An 18,914-nucleotide genomic window follows, 5' to 3' on the forward strand; every position below is an offset into this window, starting at 1 on the left:
CATTCATAAAAAAAACAAAGACCCTTTAAAGCCAGCGTCATTTAGACCTATCTCATTATTAAACTCAGATTATAAATTGATTTCCAAGATCCTAGCCAATAGATTAGCGCAGTATTTGCCTAAATTGATCAACAAAGATCAATCAAGTTTTATTAAAGATCGATCGTCCAGTAATAATCTTCGCAGACTGTTCAACATTATTCAATTGGCCAAATCTAAACCTGAACAAAGTATTGTTGTGGCCCTGGATGCCAGCCATGCCTTTGATAGATTGGCATGGCCTTATATGATCAAGGTTTTGATGAAATTTGGCTTTGGGCCCTCTTTTATTGATTGGGTTAAAACACTATGTCACAGCCCCAAGGCCAGAATCACTACTAATGGCCAAATGTCAGCCAGTTTCCCCTTGAGTAGGTCAAGCCGCCAGGGCTGCCCGCTCTCTCCAGGACTCTTCGTCGCGGCCATCGAGCCTTTGGCGGAGGCTGTGAGACAAAATGCAGATATACAGGGGTTCCAGGTGGGTCAGTCTGACCTTGACAAACCCATCTGGTTCTCCTCCTAAACTACAAAGCCTGATTGACGATTATGGCACCATTTCAGGTTACAAACTTAATTTTGATAAGAGTGAAATACTTCCTCTTACAAATTTTGATTACACAATCTATCAAGGAATAACCCCTTTTAAATGGTCCCCAAATGGCTTTAAATATCTTGGCATAAACATAGACAAGGATGTGAAAAATCTCTTTAAACTTAATTATACTGTGTTACTTAATAAAATAGAGGAGGACTTGAACAGATGGAAACCCTTACCTATTACTTTGATTGGCAGGATTAACTGCATCAAGATGATTATACTGCCCAGGCTGATGTATCTCTTTCAGTGTCTGCCTATCCCAGTACCTCAAAGCTTCTTTAAATGCTTGAATAAAAAAGTCAGGGAGTTTCTGTGGAACAATAAAACTCCACGAGTGTCTTTGGAGAAACTTACGTGGGACTATTGTCAAGGGGGTCTTAAATTGCCAAATTTCAAAATGTAATATATCTTCTCAAATGAGGTTCATTTCTTTTCTTTTTAAGGGTGATGATGCCCCCTCCTGGGTTCAAATGGAAATGCATGCCCTAAAAGAAACAGTGGCCAGTGAGTTTATTTATAAATGGAACCCTAAAACTATTGCGGCCAAATCCAAAAATTGTTTCTCAATTCATTCAATCAAAACTTGGTATGAGGTCCGCAAGATTCTTAAGTGTAGAACGGACTTATCTCCTAGAACTCCACTGAAGAAAAACGGGCTTCTTCCCATGTTTGTGGGCAATAGAATTCTGAAGTCATGGCATGACAATGGAATAAAACTCCTGGAACACTGTTATAAAGATGGACAGCTCATGACTTTTGAACAGTTGAGGGGGAAATATGACTTATCAAACAGGCATTTTTTCTGTTTTTTGCAACTGAGGGATTATCTCAGAAGGACTCTGGGGCCGGAGATGACTTTACCGGTTTTTACTGATGTGGAGAATTGGTTACATAATGGCCCATGTTCATACAGATTCATTTCCAATATGTACTTTTTATTGCTTTATTGCCCGAGAGTAGGCTTACACAAATCTAGAGAGTGATGGGAGTCGTGATAACCTCTCTGCTACTATTAATTCTAGATATAGACTGACTCATTATAATTTTCTCCATCAGCTTTATTACATACCTCAAAAGTTGCATAGATATAATTCTGAGATATCAGATTTATGTTTTAGGTGTACAGAAGAAGGCTCCTTTTTGCATTGTACATGGCAATGTATAAAAGTTAAAACATTCTGGTATGATTTCTGTGACACACTGGCTAAAATTATAGAGGCTCCCTTCCCGTTAGACCCTGAAGTTTTCCTCTTAGGCAACTTCACTGCTATCAGTGCAAAACTAAGAAGACACAAAATTAAATTTATAGAGGTGGCACTTGGAGTGGCTAGGAAGTGTATTGCAATAACATGGAAGTCTGACTCCCCCCTCGGCATTGCGAGATGGTTCTCAGAAATGAACAGTTGTGTCCCTCTTGAGAAGATTACTTATAGTTTAAGAAATGGGTTTGACACTTTTTTGAAGATTTGGCAACCTTATTTGGACTATATGGAAACGTTGTCCCTACCTCAACCTGTATCAGAGATGGTGTAGGTTGTTATCTACAGCTATCTCGGTCTAGATCTATTATTTCTCGAAGCTACTTAATGTTCTTACAACAGATTTGTCTCTTCTTGATGTTCCTTTTCTTTCTTTTTTGTACCTTTATTTTTTATTATGTTTTGATTATTTTTTATCTGTGCTGTCCTTTATGTATGTGGGTTTGTATGTGGGGAGGGGAGGGGGGGTTGTATGTATACTTTGTGAAAAATTAAAATGAAAAATAAAATATTCAAAAAATAATAATAATTATCGATTATGATTCTGAGTGTTACTATGGTTAATATTAGCATTATTGAAACGCTTTCTCTCAACTGGCATAAATGAACTTTACTTGTCCAGTTCTGCCGTCCTTTGCCTCGGTGCTCCTTTTCAACAGATGACATAGCCTGCCTTTTGCTCTTTTCCTGCACATTTTTCACTGTGGTCACTCACATTACCGTTGACTTTAATTGTTTCATTGTCTGACACACCTCATACACTCCATTAATCCATTGTCTTAAAACATTAAAATACTAGTGTCCCACAAAGGATTGAACAGATGTTTTAACATTTTCAGGGAATCTTGTTGTCCTCATATGATGCAATCATGTATGGGTACAACATACAATACCACAAATCTCCTGCAACATATTCATGAGAATGTCATCCCGACACTATGAGTCACCAAAATTATTCAAACACATTATTTTAAGATTCAATTGTATATTTTAGAATAGCTATGTTTTTTACATTATAATGAAAAATATGTATATATTTCTTTAAAAACAAAAATGAAAAAAAAGAGTGCCACGGACATGCCACGGAAACATTTGTCCATGTACGGAAATGTTGATGACCCCTGGTTCAGAAGGAGCTATTTGCTACCAAGGCAAAGGAGGGCAGAACTGTACAGCTGGTTGTCGTTAGTTGAGAGACAGTGTTTCAAAGTGTCCAATAATGACTATAACAATGTATAATAACACTCCACAATCATAATCCATGGTAATCCTCCATCCACAGCCTAGGACCTCCTCCAACCTAAAAGTTAGCTCACGTCTGATCAAAGTTAGGTGCCTTCGCACTCTTTCATTGCCACACTTATTTCAGACTGTGTCGTCCCAGTGCCAGGAAAAAGGTGCATTATTCCTCCGTTTGTTTTTTAACATTGAAGTGAATGGAGCAGCAATTGGATAGCGTTATCTCGTAGTTCCATTGGAAAAAATATATATATATATATATATTTAAAAAATAAATTTAAAAAAATCGTCATTTCCGTCCGTGGCCATGATAGCCATAGAGCCATCGGACGGGAATTCCCGTTTTTGGCAGTTAAAGAGTTAAACTATTGTGACACTGCATTCATTTAGAATCCTGTCATGTCCTTCATTAATCACTCAACATGTACTTGACGTGAGAAGCATTTAAAGGTTTAATGACATTCACTTTTACACCACATTCAAAGTCTTTGTCCTGGTCCTTCAAAAGTGTACAAAAAGTTTTAAGTGAAAATTCCATTCCAGTGATCCATGGCAGGTGTTTTTCTCTCACATTTCTAAAGCCTTTTCAACTGCAATGAAAAAAGAAATCTTTGCCTGCGGGTGTCGCTGGTGAGGGATTTTGCCTGTCAATCATCGCCTCTGCTCCGCCCCCCCCCCAAAGGAAAGGATAGGGGAGGGGAGGGGCGAGGAGGAGAGTGGGCGGGATTAATCGACTGTGACCTCACTGTCGAAGGGCCAAGCTCAGATTACTTTTCAACCTAATTATTCAGAAAACCCCAGACCACTGAAAATCCACTGAATGTTCTAAGTTCAGGTTTTTTGGGTCATAAAACCCCAAATAAAACATTGAAAATAAGAAAAGTGAAAATGAATGTCATGATACCTTTAACATAACAAATCAAGTGTAGCTTGATTTTCCAGTCTTTTTCCATTGTTACATGTGCATGCCTTGGACTTTCTCATCAACAGGAGGGGAGGGGAGGGGGAGGGGAGGGCTGCGCGACGGGACGCGCGGACGCGCCACAGGACGTGCAATAACCCCACGTTTGCAACTACTTTCGCCTGCGCACTTCACCGGGTATGGTCTAGTGATGTATAATACGCACCCACTCACCTTTGCAGCTAAGTGGCCCTTTTGAGGTTGAAGCACTGTGTCTGTACAGATGAGACTCAAATATTATCATCCAAAAATAATTAGGATTTAATTTGTTGGTCGTTAAGTGGCTCAGTAGTTAATGCAGACATACTATTGTTTTAAAATGTGAAGCACATTGGAATAGACCACATTAGGAGTCCATTAGTATACATTTAGGGCTAGGCCACTGTGTTTTTGGTACGATGGTTAATATTTTGCATGTCCGTGGCAAAAATTAAATATTAATGAAAATGTCCATCACAAGCTGCCATAGTGATGACCCCTGAACGAGTCACATTGAAGGAGTGTCACAGCTTGTATACCAAGGCAAAGGAGGGCAGAACTGGACGAGTAAAGCTGGTTGTCGTTAGTTGAGAGACAGTGTTTCAAAGTGTCCAACAATGACAATAACAACCCTCCATCCACAGCCTACCTCCTCCAACTAAAAAGTTAGCTCACCTATGATCAAAGTCAGGTGCCTTCGCATTAAACTATTGTGACACTGCATTCAATTACAATCCTGGCATGCCCTTCATTAATCACTCATCATGTCTCTCAAGTTTCCTTGTTCCAGTGTTAATTACATTAATGGAATGCGTTAACACACCAAAATGGAAACTGTGAGCTCCTTTTTCACAGGATTAGGTCTTTTGGTCCTATAGCCGGTTGCTAAAATATCTGCCTCACAAGATCGCTGGTTCAAACCTCACTTCATGTACACTTTATTTCAATTTATTGCACACAACAATACTATATCAAATAATGCATGTGCAATTGTTAACATGAAATGCTTATTTGAGAGTATGTTTTTTCAATGTATGACATACTTCATTGTGAAAATAGCCGATCTACAATATCACAACTTTTCAGATAGCAACATGTTTCTGAGCTTGTACATCGGCTACTTTCACTAGTTTCGGTTCCGAGGAGACATACAATTTATCCATTGGTAAATGGTTTGTGAACGAGTTATCTTAGTGTTAGTGAAACAGGGGCTTGGTTCATGACAAAAGGCAAAAGTTTATGATCTTCAACAGACAACATCAACCTGGACGAAGCTATAGCACTACAGGTAGTGTTGCAGCCTATGAGTCCGGAGGTCAACGGTTGGATTCTTGTCAATGGCAATAGGTTAAGGTGTCCATGATTGAGGTTCTTAACCCGGGATTGCTCCCCTGCGTCCTATGTATGAGCCCCGCCTGGTGAATATGGGCGGTACCAAGACTTAATACACATTTTTTATCAATGACAACACTTCATCTTTTACATTTCTTTACATTTAGAACATTCTCTTGATTTTTTTAGAAACAGATTTTTTAGGAAAATATTTTTTAGAAGAAATATATTATATATATATTATAAACAGTAGACACAACTCATTTGACAGACAGGAAAACTGTCTGTGGGTTGCTTCTGACGTTTCCGTGAGAAGCATTTAACATGTAATTATTGTGGGATCGCCTTAGCGATCACACTAATTGTGGGATCGCTAAAGCGATCACACTAATGTTATTGCCACTCTTTCTATACTTCCCACCGCTTTTGGCCCCTAACTAGTCCTTCATACTTTTAGCTACAAACTCCGTTCCAACTCTACAACGTTCGGCCTACTTAGGACATGTCGGTTACCATTTGAATTTTTTATCTGAATTTTTTTTTTTAGAGATATTTCACTTAGAATTTCCCCATTGAAATGAATGGGATTTTCCACCCGTTCCACCCGTTTTTTGACGACAAACTAGTCCTTAATTATTAGTCCTTAATCCTCTGTTCCAACTCTACAACGTTCGGCCTACTTAGGACGGTGCACCTATAGGCTACCATTTGAATCTTTGAAATAATTAGTACTTTTAGAGATATTTCACTTTTAATTGCTTAAAAATCCCATTCATTTCAATGAGGAAATGCCATTTAGCTACAGTGGAGCCTAGCAACTGATTATTAGACCCTAGCAACACCATATTAGAGCCTATCCCTAGCAACCACTTATTAGACACTAGCAACCACTGTTTTACCCTAGCAACCGCATATTAGACCGCATATTAGACCATATATTAGACTTTAGCAACCCCCTATTACATTACATTACAGTCATTTAGCAGACGCTTTTATGCAAAGCGACTTACAATATGTGCATTCAACATAGGTAGGGAACGAAACTACTAATCTAAGTGCATTTTCTGCAAAGACAGGCAACGAAGAGTATACCTAGCGCTAAGGTAAAAGTGCAATATATCAGCTACCTACTTTCTTAAACAGATGAGACAAAATAGCAAAATCAAATGAGCAAGAGCTAAAACAAATAAGTGTATCGACTAAACAAGATCCAATAAAACAATACAACAATAAAACAAGAGTTCGTACAACTAGTTAACAACAAGAAGGCCAGGCAAAGAGGAAGGGTAGTGTTTCCTGAAGAGGTGGGTTTTCAGCCTGCGGCGAAAGATGGGCAGTGACTCTGCTGTCCTGACATCAGTGGGAAGTTCATTCCACCACTGTGGGCCAGAACAGAAAAAAGTCGTGACCGTGTAGATCGGCCAGAAGGACCCTTGACTGACGAGGCAATCAGTCGCCCCGAGGTGGCAGACCGAAGTGGTCGGGCAGGGGTGTAAGCATCGACCATAGCCCGGAGGTAAGAAGGAGCTGTTCCTTTCACTGCCCTATAGGCTAGCACCAGGGTTTTAAACTGGATGCGAGCCGCTACGGGGAGCCAGTGTAGAGAACGGAGAAGGATAGTTGTGTGGGTCCCTATTAGACCCTAGCAACCACTTATTAGACCCTAGCAACCACCTGTTTACCCTAGCAACCATCTATTAGACCGTAGCAACCGCCTATTAGACCCTAGCAACCGGCTATCAGACCCTAGCAACCACACTTTTACCCTAGCAACCGCCTATTACACCCTATTAACCACCTATTAGACCCTAGCAACCACCTGTTTACCCTATCAACCACCTATTAGACCCTAGCAACTGCCTATTAGACCCTTGCAACCGCCTATTAGACCCTAGCAATCACTGTTTTACCCTAAAAAACTACATTTTACAGTATTCAACACTGTCAACACTATCAAAACGTTTTAACACTACTAATACTTTAACACCTTTCAAACCTTAAACACCGTTCAAACCGTTCAAACCTTTCAAACCTTTCAAAACTTTCAAACCTTTCAAACCTTTCAAACCTTTCAAACCTTTAGAACCTTAAACCTTTCAAACCTTACAAACCTTTAGAACTGTAAACCTTTAAAACCTTTAACACTACTAATACTTTAACACCTTTAAAACTATCAATACTGAATACCATCAACATTCTTAGCGATCCCACACTGTTTCTTCAGGAACAGTACTTTCTAGTGTTATTGTCATTATTTATTCCATACTTCCGTTTTTTTACCTCTAACTAGTCCTTCATACTTTTAGCTAAAAACTCTGTCCAACTTGGCCTACATAGGACAGGTCGGCTACCATTTAAAAATTTGAAATAATTTGTACTTTTAGAGATATTTCACTTTTAATTGCAAAAGAAATCCCATTAATTTCAATGGGGAAATTCATACTTTTAGCTACAAACTCCGTCCCAACTCTACAATGTTCGGCCTACTTAGGACATGTCGGCTACCATTTGAAATTTTGAAATAATTAGTACTTTTAGAGATATTTCACTTTTAATTGCTTAAAAAATCCCATTCATTCATTTCAATGGGGAAATGCAATTTAGCTACAGTGGAGCCAAGAAACTGCTTATTAGACCCTAGCAACACCATATTAGAGCCTAGCAACCACCGTTTTACCGTAGCAACCCCCTATTAGACCCTAGCAACCACTTATTAGACCCTAGCAACCACCTGTTTTACCCTAGCAACCACCTGTTTTACCCTAGCAACCACCTATTAGACCCTGGCAAACGGCTATCAGACCGTAGCAAACACAGTTTTACCCTAGCAACTGCCTATTAGAAATTAGCAACCACCTATTAGACCCTAGAAACTGCAGTTTCTAGGGTCTAATAGGTGGTTGCTAATTTCTGAGTTTTGGTGTTCGTCTGTAGTGGGCAACAGCGCATGCGTCCGCAATAATGCTATCAGGATCAGATTATTAGATATTATTATCAGATTGATATTAGAAGTATATTGGGTACCACATATACTTACCAAAGAAGTTTTACTCTGGGAAGGTTTTCAGACTCCTCCATTCATTGCACTGACCCAAGTTTATATATTTGTAGGCCAAAGATTTATATATTTGTAATGGTCAAGGTTTCTTTATACCTGCCCACCCAATAATCTCACTCTCTATCTCTCTCTCTCTGTGTGTGTGTGTGTGTGTGTGTGTGTGTGTGTGTGTGTGTGTGTGTGTGTGTGTGTGTGTGTGTGTGTGTATATATATATATATATATATATATATATATATATATGTATATACCGTATATCTAGGTGTGCCCTGGGATCTTTTGGCTATGCCAGGTGTGCCTTGGCACAAAAAAGGTTGATAAACACTGGCCTATTGTCCCAATCTGGCGGATAAAAGCAGCGCAGTACAGGGCACCAACCTTGGAGCACCAAACGGCGAGAAGGAAAAAAAAAGGCATCACATTACTAGGAAGGTCCTCTATTATAGGCGGTGAGTTATACACGCTATACAAGCTTTACACTCCTTTATGACTGTTGGCAGGGCGTTCCACATTTTTGTGGCATAGCAGGAGAACAAATTTAATCCCTTGCTAGAGCCAAATCTGGTGATCTAGGCAGTAGCAGACGACAAGTTGTTTATTGCGTTTGTTAAATACATAAATGAATTATTTTTATAATAATAATAATTTTATAATAATAATTATGGATTATGATTCGGAGTGTTACTATGGTTAATATTAGCATTATTTGACACTTTGAAACACTTTCTCTCAACTGGCATAAATGAACTTTACTTGTCCAGTTCTGCCGTCCTTTGCCTCTGTGCTCCTTCTCAACAGATGACATAGCTTGCCTTCTGTTTTTGCTCTTTTCCTGCACCATTTTTCACTGTGGTCACTCACATTACCGTTGACTTTAATTGTTTCATTGTCTGACACACCTCATACACTCCATTAATCCATTGCCTTAAAAAATGAAAATACTAATATCCCACAAAGGATTGAACGGATGTTTTGACATTTTCAGGGAATCTTGTTGTCTTATGGTGCAATCATGTACGGGTACAACATACAATACCACAAATCTCCTGCAACATATTAATGAGAATGTCATCCCAACACTTTATGAGTCACCAAAATTAATAAAATACTAATAAAATAATAAAATAACGGCTTGGACTTTCTCACAAGCAAAAAAAAACCCAAAGTGAAACGTTTTTAAGACTACATATAAACAGTTCCCTCCATTGGCTTATTTATAAATAAGGCCTAAGTCCTCATTGAGTCCTGTTGGTGCCATAGTTTTAAGATAATGGATCTCTTTTTTGCTTGTTACTTTTTAATTACAGTGGCTAGGATCTGGACCGGGTCAGAAGATATATATATAAATATTCTTTTTTTTCTAAATATTTTTTGAAAAATATTTTTCATTAGTTTGCCTGTGTGTGGGTCAAATGAGTTGTGTCTACTATTTTTAATATATATATTTATTCTAAAAAATCTTTTTAAAAAAATCAAGAATATGTTCTAAAAAAAATGTAAGAAATGAATATGAAGTGTTGTCATTGATAAAATGTGTATTAAGTCTTGGTACCGCCCCTGTTCACCAGGTGGGGCTGGTAACCAAATTATTCATTCTTGTATAAAAAGAGGTAATGTCTTGCTTTCTTGTTTATACTTGAAAAAGACAGAAAGGGTCGAAACATTGTATACTATCTGCTGTTTGTTAATAAACCTTGGAGCATTGAAAAAGTGACACAACGGAGGATGTGTCTTATTTTTATTTATTAATTTTTTATATATATATTTGTATTCGCTTTTTTCATTTTAAAATACAAGACATACATGACCACAAACAGAACAAAAAACACAAAACAAAACAGAACAAGACATAACATAAGCGAGACAAACGGCAAGACAAATAGGTGATACAGGTGTTGTTCTGCAAGTCATGCCAGTACTTGAGCAGCTCACTGCCTTGAACCCAGTGGGACGTGATCAGGTTGCTGTACTTGCAGCTGGAGTAGGGCACTCGCCAGTGGTTGAACAGGAACTCGTTGGGCGGCATTGTGGGCTCGATCCATAGCTCGGCCAGGCAGATACCCACGTACACATCCTCCAAATGCAGGTGGCGAATGCTCAGAGAGGCTTGGTAGATTTTCGCCGCCAAGTCTCCGGAGAACACGTAACCCGTTCCGGAGCAGAAGGTGGGGTACCTTTCACTTGGGTAGTCCTCCAGAGACATGTACCACTTACTGTTTTTGTCTCGGTTCGGTGAGAAGTCGCTCATGATATATCCTGTGAAGTAATTCTTCTTTGGATTCAGTTCGGGTCTGAGCAGCTTGTGGATGAGATAATAGGTGTTGACAAACATGTCAGTGTCAGTTTTCATAACATAGCTGGCCTGTGGACAATGAAGTGCCACCCAGTTCATCCCCATCAGTGTTTTTATAGTCAGGTTGTTGTAGGTATCCAAGAAGTCCTGCTGAAGGATATCGTGGTGCCTCAGGCTCTCGGACTCCAAGTTCATCTGATGTTGGCGCCCCAGCTTGCCTTCACTCGCCCCCAGCAGGAACAGCCGGATGATTCCTAGGCCTGGAGCGAGGCTCTCATTGCCCCACGTCTGCCGTATGGCATCCCGTGCCTCTACTTGATGAGCCTCGGTGGTTATCAGCAACACCAGGTATGGTTGTGCTTTTCCCTTTGGACATTTGTTTGCCTCATTAATGATGTAGGGGTACGGCCCGGGGGACAGCATGCCACTTGGGCCGCCCTCTTCACTTTGGCTGGCTGTAGCTGCCAGAGAGTTCTCCAGACCTGCCTCCCCCCGAGGAGAGGAGTCATCTGCATCTTTCGAGAATCTGATGTTATTATGCTGTTGCTGGTCGTTCTGGTTTCCTGTTGCCTTACAGGTGGAGTCCTGATGGATCAGAAAGACCACGACCGCCAGGAGCGAGAGGAGATACAGGAGTCCAACTATGTGCGGACGGCATTGGCGTCTCCTCCACTGCATGGTGTCCAGCGGCTCCGTGGGACCTTTAATCCACTTGGACCTCAGTCACATTGGTCAGGGAAGTCGCAAGCAGCTTCTCATACAGTACCTACTTAAAGCGTGGAAGTAATGTGACGGCAGTCACATTACTAGGAAGGTCCTCTATTATGGGCGGTGAGTTATACACGCTATACAAGCTTTACACTCCTTTATGACTGTTGGCAGGGCGTTCCACATTTTTGTGGCATAGCAGGAGAACAAATTTAATCCCTTGCTAGGGATTCAAGTTTCCTTGTTCCAGTATTCCATTGGCATTTTATCCTTAACATGAGAAGCATTTAACATGTAATTATTATGTCTAATACAACAAAACAAATCAAGTGTAGCTTGTAGGGTGTGTCTTTTTCCATTGTTATATGTGCATGCCAGCTTGTAGGGTGTGTTTTTTCCATTGATACATTTGCATGCCTTGGACTTTCTCATCAACAGAGAATACCTGATCACATTAATGGAATCCACTAGCTCCACTAGATTTAATTTGTTTGTCGTTAAGTGGCTCAGTAATTAATGCAGACATACTATTGTTTTAAAATGTTAAGCACATTGGAATAGACCCTATGACACATTAGGAGTCCATTAGTATACATTTAGGGCTATGTTTTTGATACGATGGTTAATATTTTGCATGTCCTTGGCAAAAATGAATTATTAATGAAAATGTGCATAACAAGCTGCCATGGTGATGACCCCTGCGTTAAATTATTGTGACACTGACTGCATTCATTTAGAATCCTGGTATGCCCTTCATTAATCACTCATCATATTTATCTTTTTTGTCTCTCAAGTTTCCTTGTTCCAGTATTCCATTGGCATTTTTTATCCGTGACGTCTAATAAATCTAATAAATCAAAACAAATCAAGTAGCTTGTAGGGTGTGTCTTTTTCCATTGTTACATGCGCATTGATTGATTGGTTTATTGAATATTTTATTAGGCAAAACAGCACAATTACATTTATAATATTTCTGGCAGTCAAATAGTAAGTAAAATGTGGTGTAATTCGAGGCAGTAAACTGCGGGCTACCAGGCTGGTTGGTTGTCATAAAGTAGAGGAGACGAGACGTCAGGACCAGGTTCCAAATCATTCAGTGGTTTATTCAGCATCCAAGTACAACAGCATAGCATGAGAACCAGGAGCCCTCTCCTCCACGCAGCCCTTCGGCTGGTGGAGTGTGACCAGTACTGAGTTACATTTTCATAACACCTTTTAAACTGTAGGTTCACATTACAATAAGTGGGTGGCGGTCAGTGAGAGCCCCCCACCTACAAGATCAAGCTCTGAAGTCCTTTGTAAATTGGCAAATGGTACTGTCTCTCTAGCTTTTGTGGGCAGTGGTGCCCTAAAGGTTAGAGGAGCGCCCTTGTTGCCGGGAGGTTGCCGGTTCGAATCCCCGGACCGGCATGAAAAATCTGGGTGGGGAAGTGTATGTTCATCACTTCCCCAACACCACTGAAGTGCCCTTGAGCAAGGCACTGAACCCCAACTGCTCCAGTGGAGCTGCTTAGTGGCCAACAGCATAAGACTGTGGTTGTACTAGTCAGCTCCCAGGTTTTAATGTGTCTGTCTGTCTGTGTGTTTCTATGTGCAGGGCGTTGCTGAAAATGAGCACTTGTGCTCAGCTACTACCCTGGGTAAATAGAGAAGAAAAGAAAAAAAAGCTGCTTCCTGCTCTGCTCAAGGTGTGACAAGGATGAGAAGACAAAGGCGATGGAGATGTAAATCGCCATTCACACCTAGCAGCAGAGTGTCCTTGATTTTCTATGCAAACACTAGGCTAGGTCACAACACACTCATGATTCAATTTTACTTGCATACTGTTGCAATATAAGCAAATAAGGGCCAATATACGACAAAAACATTTGAGTACTTTTCCCACCACTGCACACAATGAGGATGTTAACACCCTCATTCATAAACGGAACAAAACGTAACAGCTGAGTAACTGCCCACAAAAAGTTCAGAAACTTAACTTCGGTCGATTATATCGCCCCTTTAATAATACCAATTGGTATTGTGTTTTATATCATTGTTATCGTTGATACGAGGTACAGCTTGTAAGGTTTGGGCATTCGTGGAATGAGCAACACAGCTAAACACGTGGGTAGCGCCCCCAAAAATCTGCCAAAATCACCTAATATGCTTCTGTTGGTAATCGCCCTCGTTTTGAGTGACCTGCCAGCACACACCTGCCAGCAGGTGTGTGAGTTTGTGTATTGAGTTTGTGTATGCTCCAAGCAGTAACACTGCCCCCATGGAAAGATGCCACGTTTGTCCCTTCAGGATAAGGCCCGTGCAGTAGGGCAAGTGGAAGCTGGTCCTCCGTTATGCAGAGTGGCAGCATTATTTGGTGTCAGCCCTGGTACCATTTCCAAACTTAGGACCAAGTTCTGCGAGACTGGTGAAGTCAACAGGGAAGACAACAACCCAAGAAAACCTTTTGCTTCACTGAGGAACCATAGGTTTTCTTCCAGAGATTTACAGGCAAGATTTGCATAACGGTACCAAAGACAGGGCCGCAGGAAGGGTAGTGCGAGCGGTGCGGGAGCCCCGTAAAAACAGAATCACATTTATTAAGAGTTATAAAAGAAAATAACCGCAAATAACGACCAAAAACTCGGAAATATCCACCCGTAACCGCAAAAAAAAACACGCGCGCGTGACTTCGAAAAATCACACCTGTCACACACACCTGTGACTGGCACACACCTGGCACCAGTGGTGGACAGTAACGGAGTAAATGTACTTGAGTACTGTACTTAAGTACAGATTCTGAGGATATGTACTTTACTTGAGTACTAGATTTTTTAAATACTTATTACTCTTACTTGAGTACATTTCCAAGATTTTTTTTTAACTTTTACTCGAGTACATTTCTAGAAAGGCTGTAAAGTACTGAGTACTTTTAGGTTGGCGGTTTTTTTTTTTCTTCCCTAAAATGCAATTGGCCACACTTCTGCTCTCACATTAGCCGTGTTTCTGGCTTCCCCCTCCGCTCGCCTCTTTATTGAGACATTTAGATCGTGGCAAAGGTCATGTCTCACACAGGATCTGACATGAATTTTGACCAGATGTATTAGTGTAGGAAATCAAAGGTTGTATGGAGACCAAGCAAGTCGACTTGTCTCTGTGCCATCTTGTTTTGACAGGGTGAAGTTCGCCGCTGTGCATGTCGGTGTCATCTTATTTTGGTGAAGTTAACGGTTGTGTGTGTGGATATGAAAATGCAGACAACAGCTACCTCTTTGTGACCACAATGAGGAAGGCTGTAAAGTACTGAGTACTTTTAGGTTGGCTGTTTCTTTTTTCTTCCCTAAAATGCAATTGGCCACACTTCTGCTCTCACATTAGCCGTGTTTCTGGCTTCCCCCTCCGCTCGCCTCTTTGTTACATCTTGTATGGGTGTATAGGAGTAAAAGTTGAGTTACAAGGTCCTATAAATTCATTGTGAAAACATTACAGCAATTCATTGATATAAAAATTAAGAAATGTACTTCTACTTTTACTTTTACTTTAAGTATTTTTAAAAGCACTGTAAAAAATAATGACATGAGATCTACTTAAAGAGGCACTATGTAACTTTTTTAAATGGATACAATTAAATTTTGTCCAATCTGTATGGTAGAATATGTTAATACAATATAACTTATACAATCTGTATGGTAGAGTATGTTAATACGATATAACTTATACAATTGGGGTGGTTGTATTTTGTCTCCCTGCTCTTCTATTGAGACATTTAGATCGTGTCAAAGGTCATGTCTCACACAGGTGAGATGTATTAGTGTAGGAAATCAAAGGCTGTATGGAGACCAAGCAAGTCGACTTGTCTCTGTGCCATCTTGTTTTGACAGGGTGAAGTTCGCCGCTGTGCATGTCGGCGTCATCTTATTTTGGTGAAGTTAAAGGTTTTTTGAGGCACTGGGGTTAACGCTGGTCCCGAGGAAGACTAAGCTGACCGCGCTTTTGCAGTGGCGGCCCCAGAGCTGTGGAACAATCTCCCCCCACATCAGATCTGCCAAGTCCATCAAGATTTTAAGTCCTTACTAAAAACTCACCTTTTCTCTCTGGTTTTTAACAACATCCACTCCTAAAAATTCCTATTTTAACTCCTATCTAACGTTTCCTACCTTCTGTGGTGTAAATACAATCTCACTCTGTGTCTGTGTCTCCTATATGCATACATGTTATGTATTTTATACATGTGTTTTTGTTCTTTGATTTGATGTATTGCTTGGCTTTTACCTGTGCAACACTTTGGTCAACTAAGGTTGTGTGAAAATGTGCTCTAAATTATAAAAATGCCAAGAAAACCAAAGTATCGGTATTTAACACAGAGGACATAATTGCCACTGCCAACGGGACAGTGCTTGAGGTAGTCGAGGACTTCAAAGGACTTTTACTTTTACTTAAGTATTTTTAAAAGCATGTACTTTTGAATACTTAAGTATATTTAAAAGCAATTACTTTTTTACTCTTTTGACTGAGCTACTTTTACTTGTAGTGGAGTAAATTTGACCAGGAGTATCTGTACTCTTACTCAAGTACTGGGGTTGAGTACTTTGTCCACCTCTGCCTGGCACACACCTGGCACACACCTCTCAGCAGGTTTGTGCTAGCCTGGTAAACCCTCCCTCCAGAAATCTCATTTGTAATTTATTTCAGGAGTGAGTCTGGCATGATCGCCCATTCGGCAATTTGGCTGTGGGCTGGAGTTGGGCGGGAGTAATACCGTTGACTGGCAACCCCTTCAGCCAGTGCATTTTTACCACCTCCAGACTAATGTGACGCAACAGGACTTTTGAGACGGCCATGCCCAAAATAGGTTGCCTTATTCGAATACATGCGTGTCACTGCCCGCCCCTGCCGGTTCTCTGAATCTTTATTTTTTAAATAGGCTCTGTCATGATTAATTGACCACATATATGAAGTTAAACAACTAAAACACAGTAAATTTTTGGTACCAAATTAACCAAATTAACCGCATTAAAGTAACAAAACCCCCCTAAAAGGGTAACAAACCCGGGAAATAACCACAAATTTCCGCGTATGCGGACACAAATCGGCGCCCCTGCTCAGGCTGCACTCGGTTCCATTCGGGCTCACTCGAACTCGCCACCTGATTGGCCAACTTTCGCTGTCAATCACAGAACGATGAGCGACGACGCTGATAGGCTCGTCCATTTGGTGAACGGGCTAGAAACGCCCAGACAAGCCTTCAGGCCAGACTCCTTCCTGAAATCAAATGGAAATTAGATTTTCCGGAGGGAGGGGCTTTACCAGGCTAGGTGTGTGCTGGCAGGTCGTTTAAAATGAGAGCGATTACCAACAGAAGCCTATTGGGGGATTTTTCTTTGAGGCGCTACCCACACGTTTAGCTGTGTTGCTCATTCCACGAATGCTCGATCCTTACAAGCTGTACCTCGTTGTAAAGGTGACTAATCAACGATAAAAATGATATAAAACACAATAGCTGGGAGGGAATTCGGAAAAATAGTGCACTTGGTGTCACGTTTGTGATTCTGTTACTATTGGGCATTCTAAAAAGCATACTAAAAATATAGGAAAATCTAAGTTGTGGAAAGGCATTATTTTCAAGATGGCGTCCACGATGGCTGCCGGCAGTTTAAAATGGCTAGGAGGGAATATGTACAAAAATCTTACAAACTGTGCACTTGGTGACAAGCTTTTGATTTTTGGCATGGTGTTAGGGCATAAGGTTTTCAAAAACCATCGCAAGCAAGTTGGGATCACCCTTTTGTGGTCTGTTTGCAATTATTCCAATAATGGATTGGTCAGTATATGGTTGAAACCCCAAATAATTTATAGAAACGTTTTTTCAATAGATGCTGTTACTATTGGGCATGCTAAAAAGCATACTAAAAATCTAGGACATCTAAGTTGTGGAAAGGCATTATTTTCAAGATGGCGTCCGCGATGCATGGCTGCCGGGAGCTTAAAAGCTGGGAGGGAATAGTAAAAAATCATACAAATTGTGCACTTGGTGACAAGCTTTAGATTTTTGGCCTGGTGTTAGGTATGGACATAAGGTTTTCAAAAACCGTCGCAAACTAGTTGGCCTTGCCCCCTAGTGGTCTGTTTGCAATGATTCCAATATTGGATTGGACAGTATATGGTTGAAACCCCAAATAACTGATAGAAACGTTTATTTAAATTGATTCTGCTACTATTGAGTATGCTAAATAGCATACTAAAAATATTTATTCAAATATTTCACTCATCATTATTAGTGCAGCCCCCATCGCACTTGCACAATGTGTTATAGCAAAGTCCAGCTCGGTGGCACTTACAGTTGCCCTTACAGGCAACCACACAGCCACAGTGGAGGATCAGTGAGCAGAGGTATCTTGGCTGAGACTCGCATTCGGCACCCTGCAGTCCCACCCCGCTTGACACGAGTTTGGGATTTGAGACTTGCCTCTATGTATGTGTCCCTGACCGTATCCACTCTTGTCGTGCTGTCTGTCATCATCAGGCTCTGCAAGTATGGCAGCAAGTGCGTCTGTGTGTACTCCCCAAACAAGCTTACAAACTCCATGAACATGGCTTTGCCAATCTTCGGAGCATCCCTGAGAAAGTTTGAGATCTCAGGGTCCATGACCTCACCGGTGTCTAAGGTGATGAGATCTGGACCCATTTCTTTGAAGGGGTTGACAACTTTATCATCCTTGACAAGATCACATAGCCATTTTAAGTTCCCGGCAGCCATCGCGGACGCCATCTTGAAAATAATACCTTTCCACAATTTTTTGTATGCTTTCCAGATTTTTCCCGATTTTTAGTATGCTTTTTAGCATGCCCAATAGTAACAGAATCCATTGAAAATCTTTTCCATCAATTATTTAGATTTTCAACCATACTGACCTATCTAATATTGGAATCATTGCAAGCAGACCACTAGGGCACTAGGGGGCGATCCCAACTTGCTTGCGATGGTTTTTGAAAACCTTATGCCCATGCCAGACACCATGCCAAAAATCAAAAACTTGTCACCAAGTGCACGATCTTGATGATTTTGGCCAGATTTCCTCACAGCTACAATACCAAAAGATATTATTAAAGGGGAGATATAATCGACCGAAGTTAAGTTTCCAAACTTTTTGTGGGCAGTTTATATCATATAATTGGTCCTCACTAATGCTCATTATAAGATGGCACCATTTCTATCTACTCACTCTTTGTCTCATTGGTGGGCTGTGGACAGTTCAGGAACCTGTATAACTGGAGGTTACGTATGTAACCCTGGTTCTTTTAGTTCAGGAGTGAGGCACTTACTATGGGAAACAGAGCCATCTGGCGATGCAACAGAGCTACACACAATACGCTCCCGGGCCCATTCATTGGGCAAGAGGGTATGTCACGTCACCAGCCGTCCCTTCCCCTTTCCGGAAGGACATATAAGGCCTTGTCGTGACGTAGGAC

General features: G+C 40.7%; 2 protein-coding genes across 2 annotated transcripts in view; one reads left to right on the forward strand and one right to left on the reverse strand.

Moving 5' to 3' along the window:
* The window catches only part of LOC308093112 (tubulin alpha-1B chain-like), a gene marked incomplete at its 5' end in the record, with an annotated part of 213,967 nt that overhangs the window by 94,665 nt on the left and 100,388 nt on the right, over nucleotides 1-18,914 (forward strand). The gene's annotated exons all lie outside the window — the stretch shown is intronic.
* On the reverse strand, nucleotides 416-11,511 carry LOC308093613 (beta-1,3-galactosyltransferase 2-like; the record flags this gene model as incomplete). The annotated part of the gene is made up of 2 exons (XM_080439945.1): nucleotides 10,273-11,511; nucleotides 416-482 (listed from the first exon to the last, which is right to left on the reverse strand). Exons 1-2 carry the CDS (start codon nucleotides 11,433-11,435, stop codon nucleotides 416-418), a joined length of 1,230 nt encoding a protein of 409 aa, XP_080296071.1. The 5' UTR covers nucleotides 11,436-11,511.

The sequence above is a fragment of the Gymnoscopelus braueri genome (genome assembly GCF_963280865.1).
Source record: "Gymnoscopelus braueri genome assembly, chromosome: 10".
In the NCBI taxonomy this organism is placed as follows: domain Eukaryota; kingdom Metazoa; phylum Chordata; class Actinopteri; order Myctophiformes; family Myctophidae; genus Gymnoscopelus; species Gymnoscopelus braueri.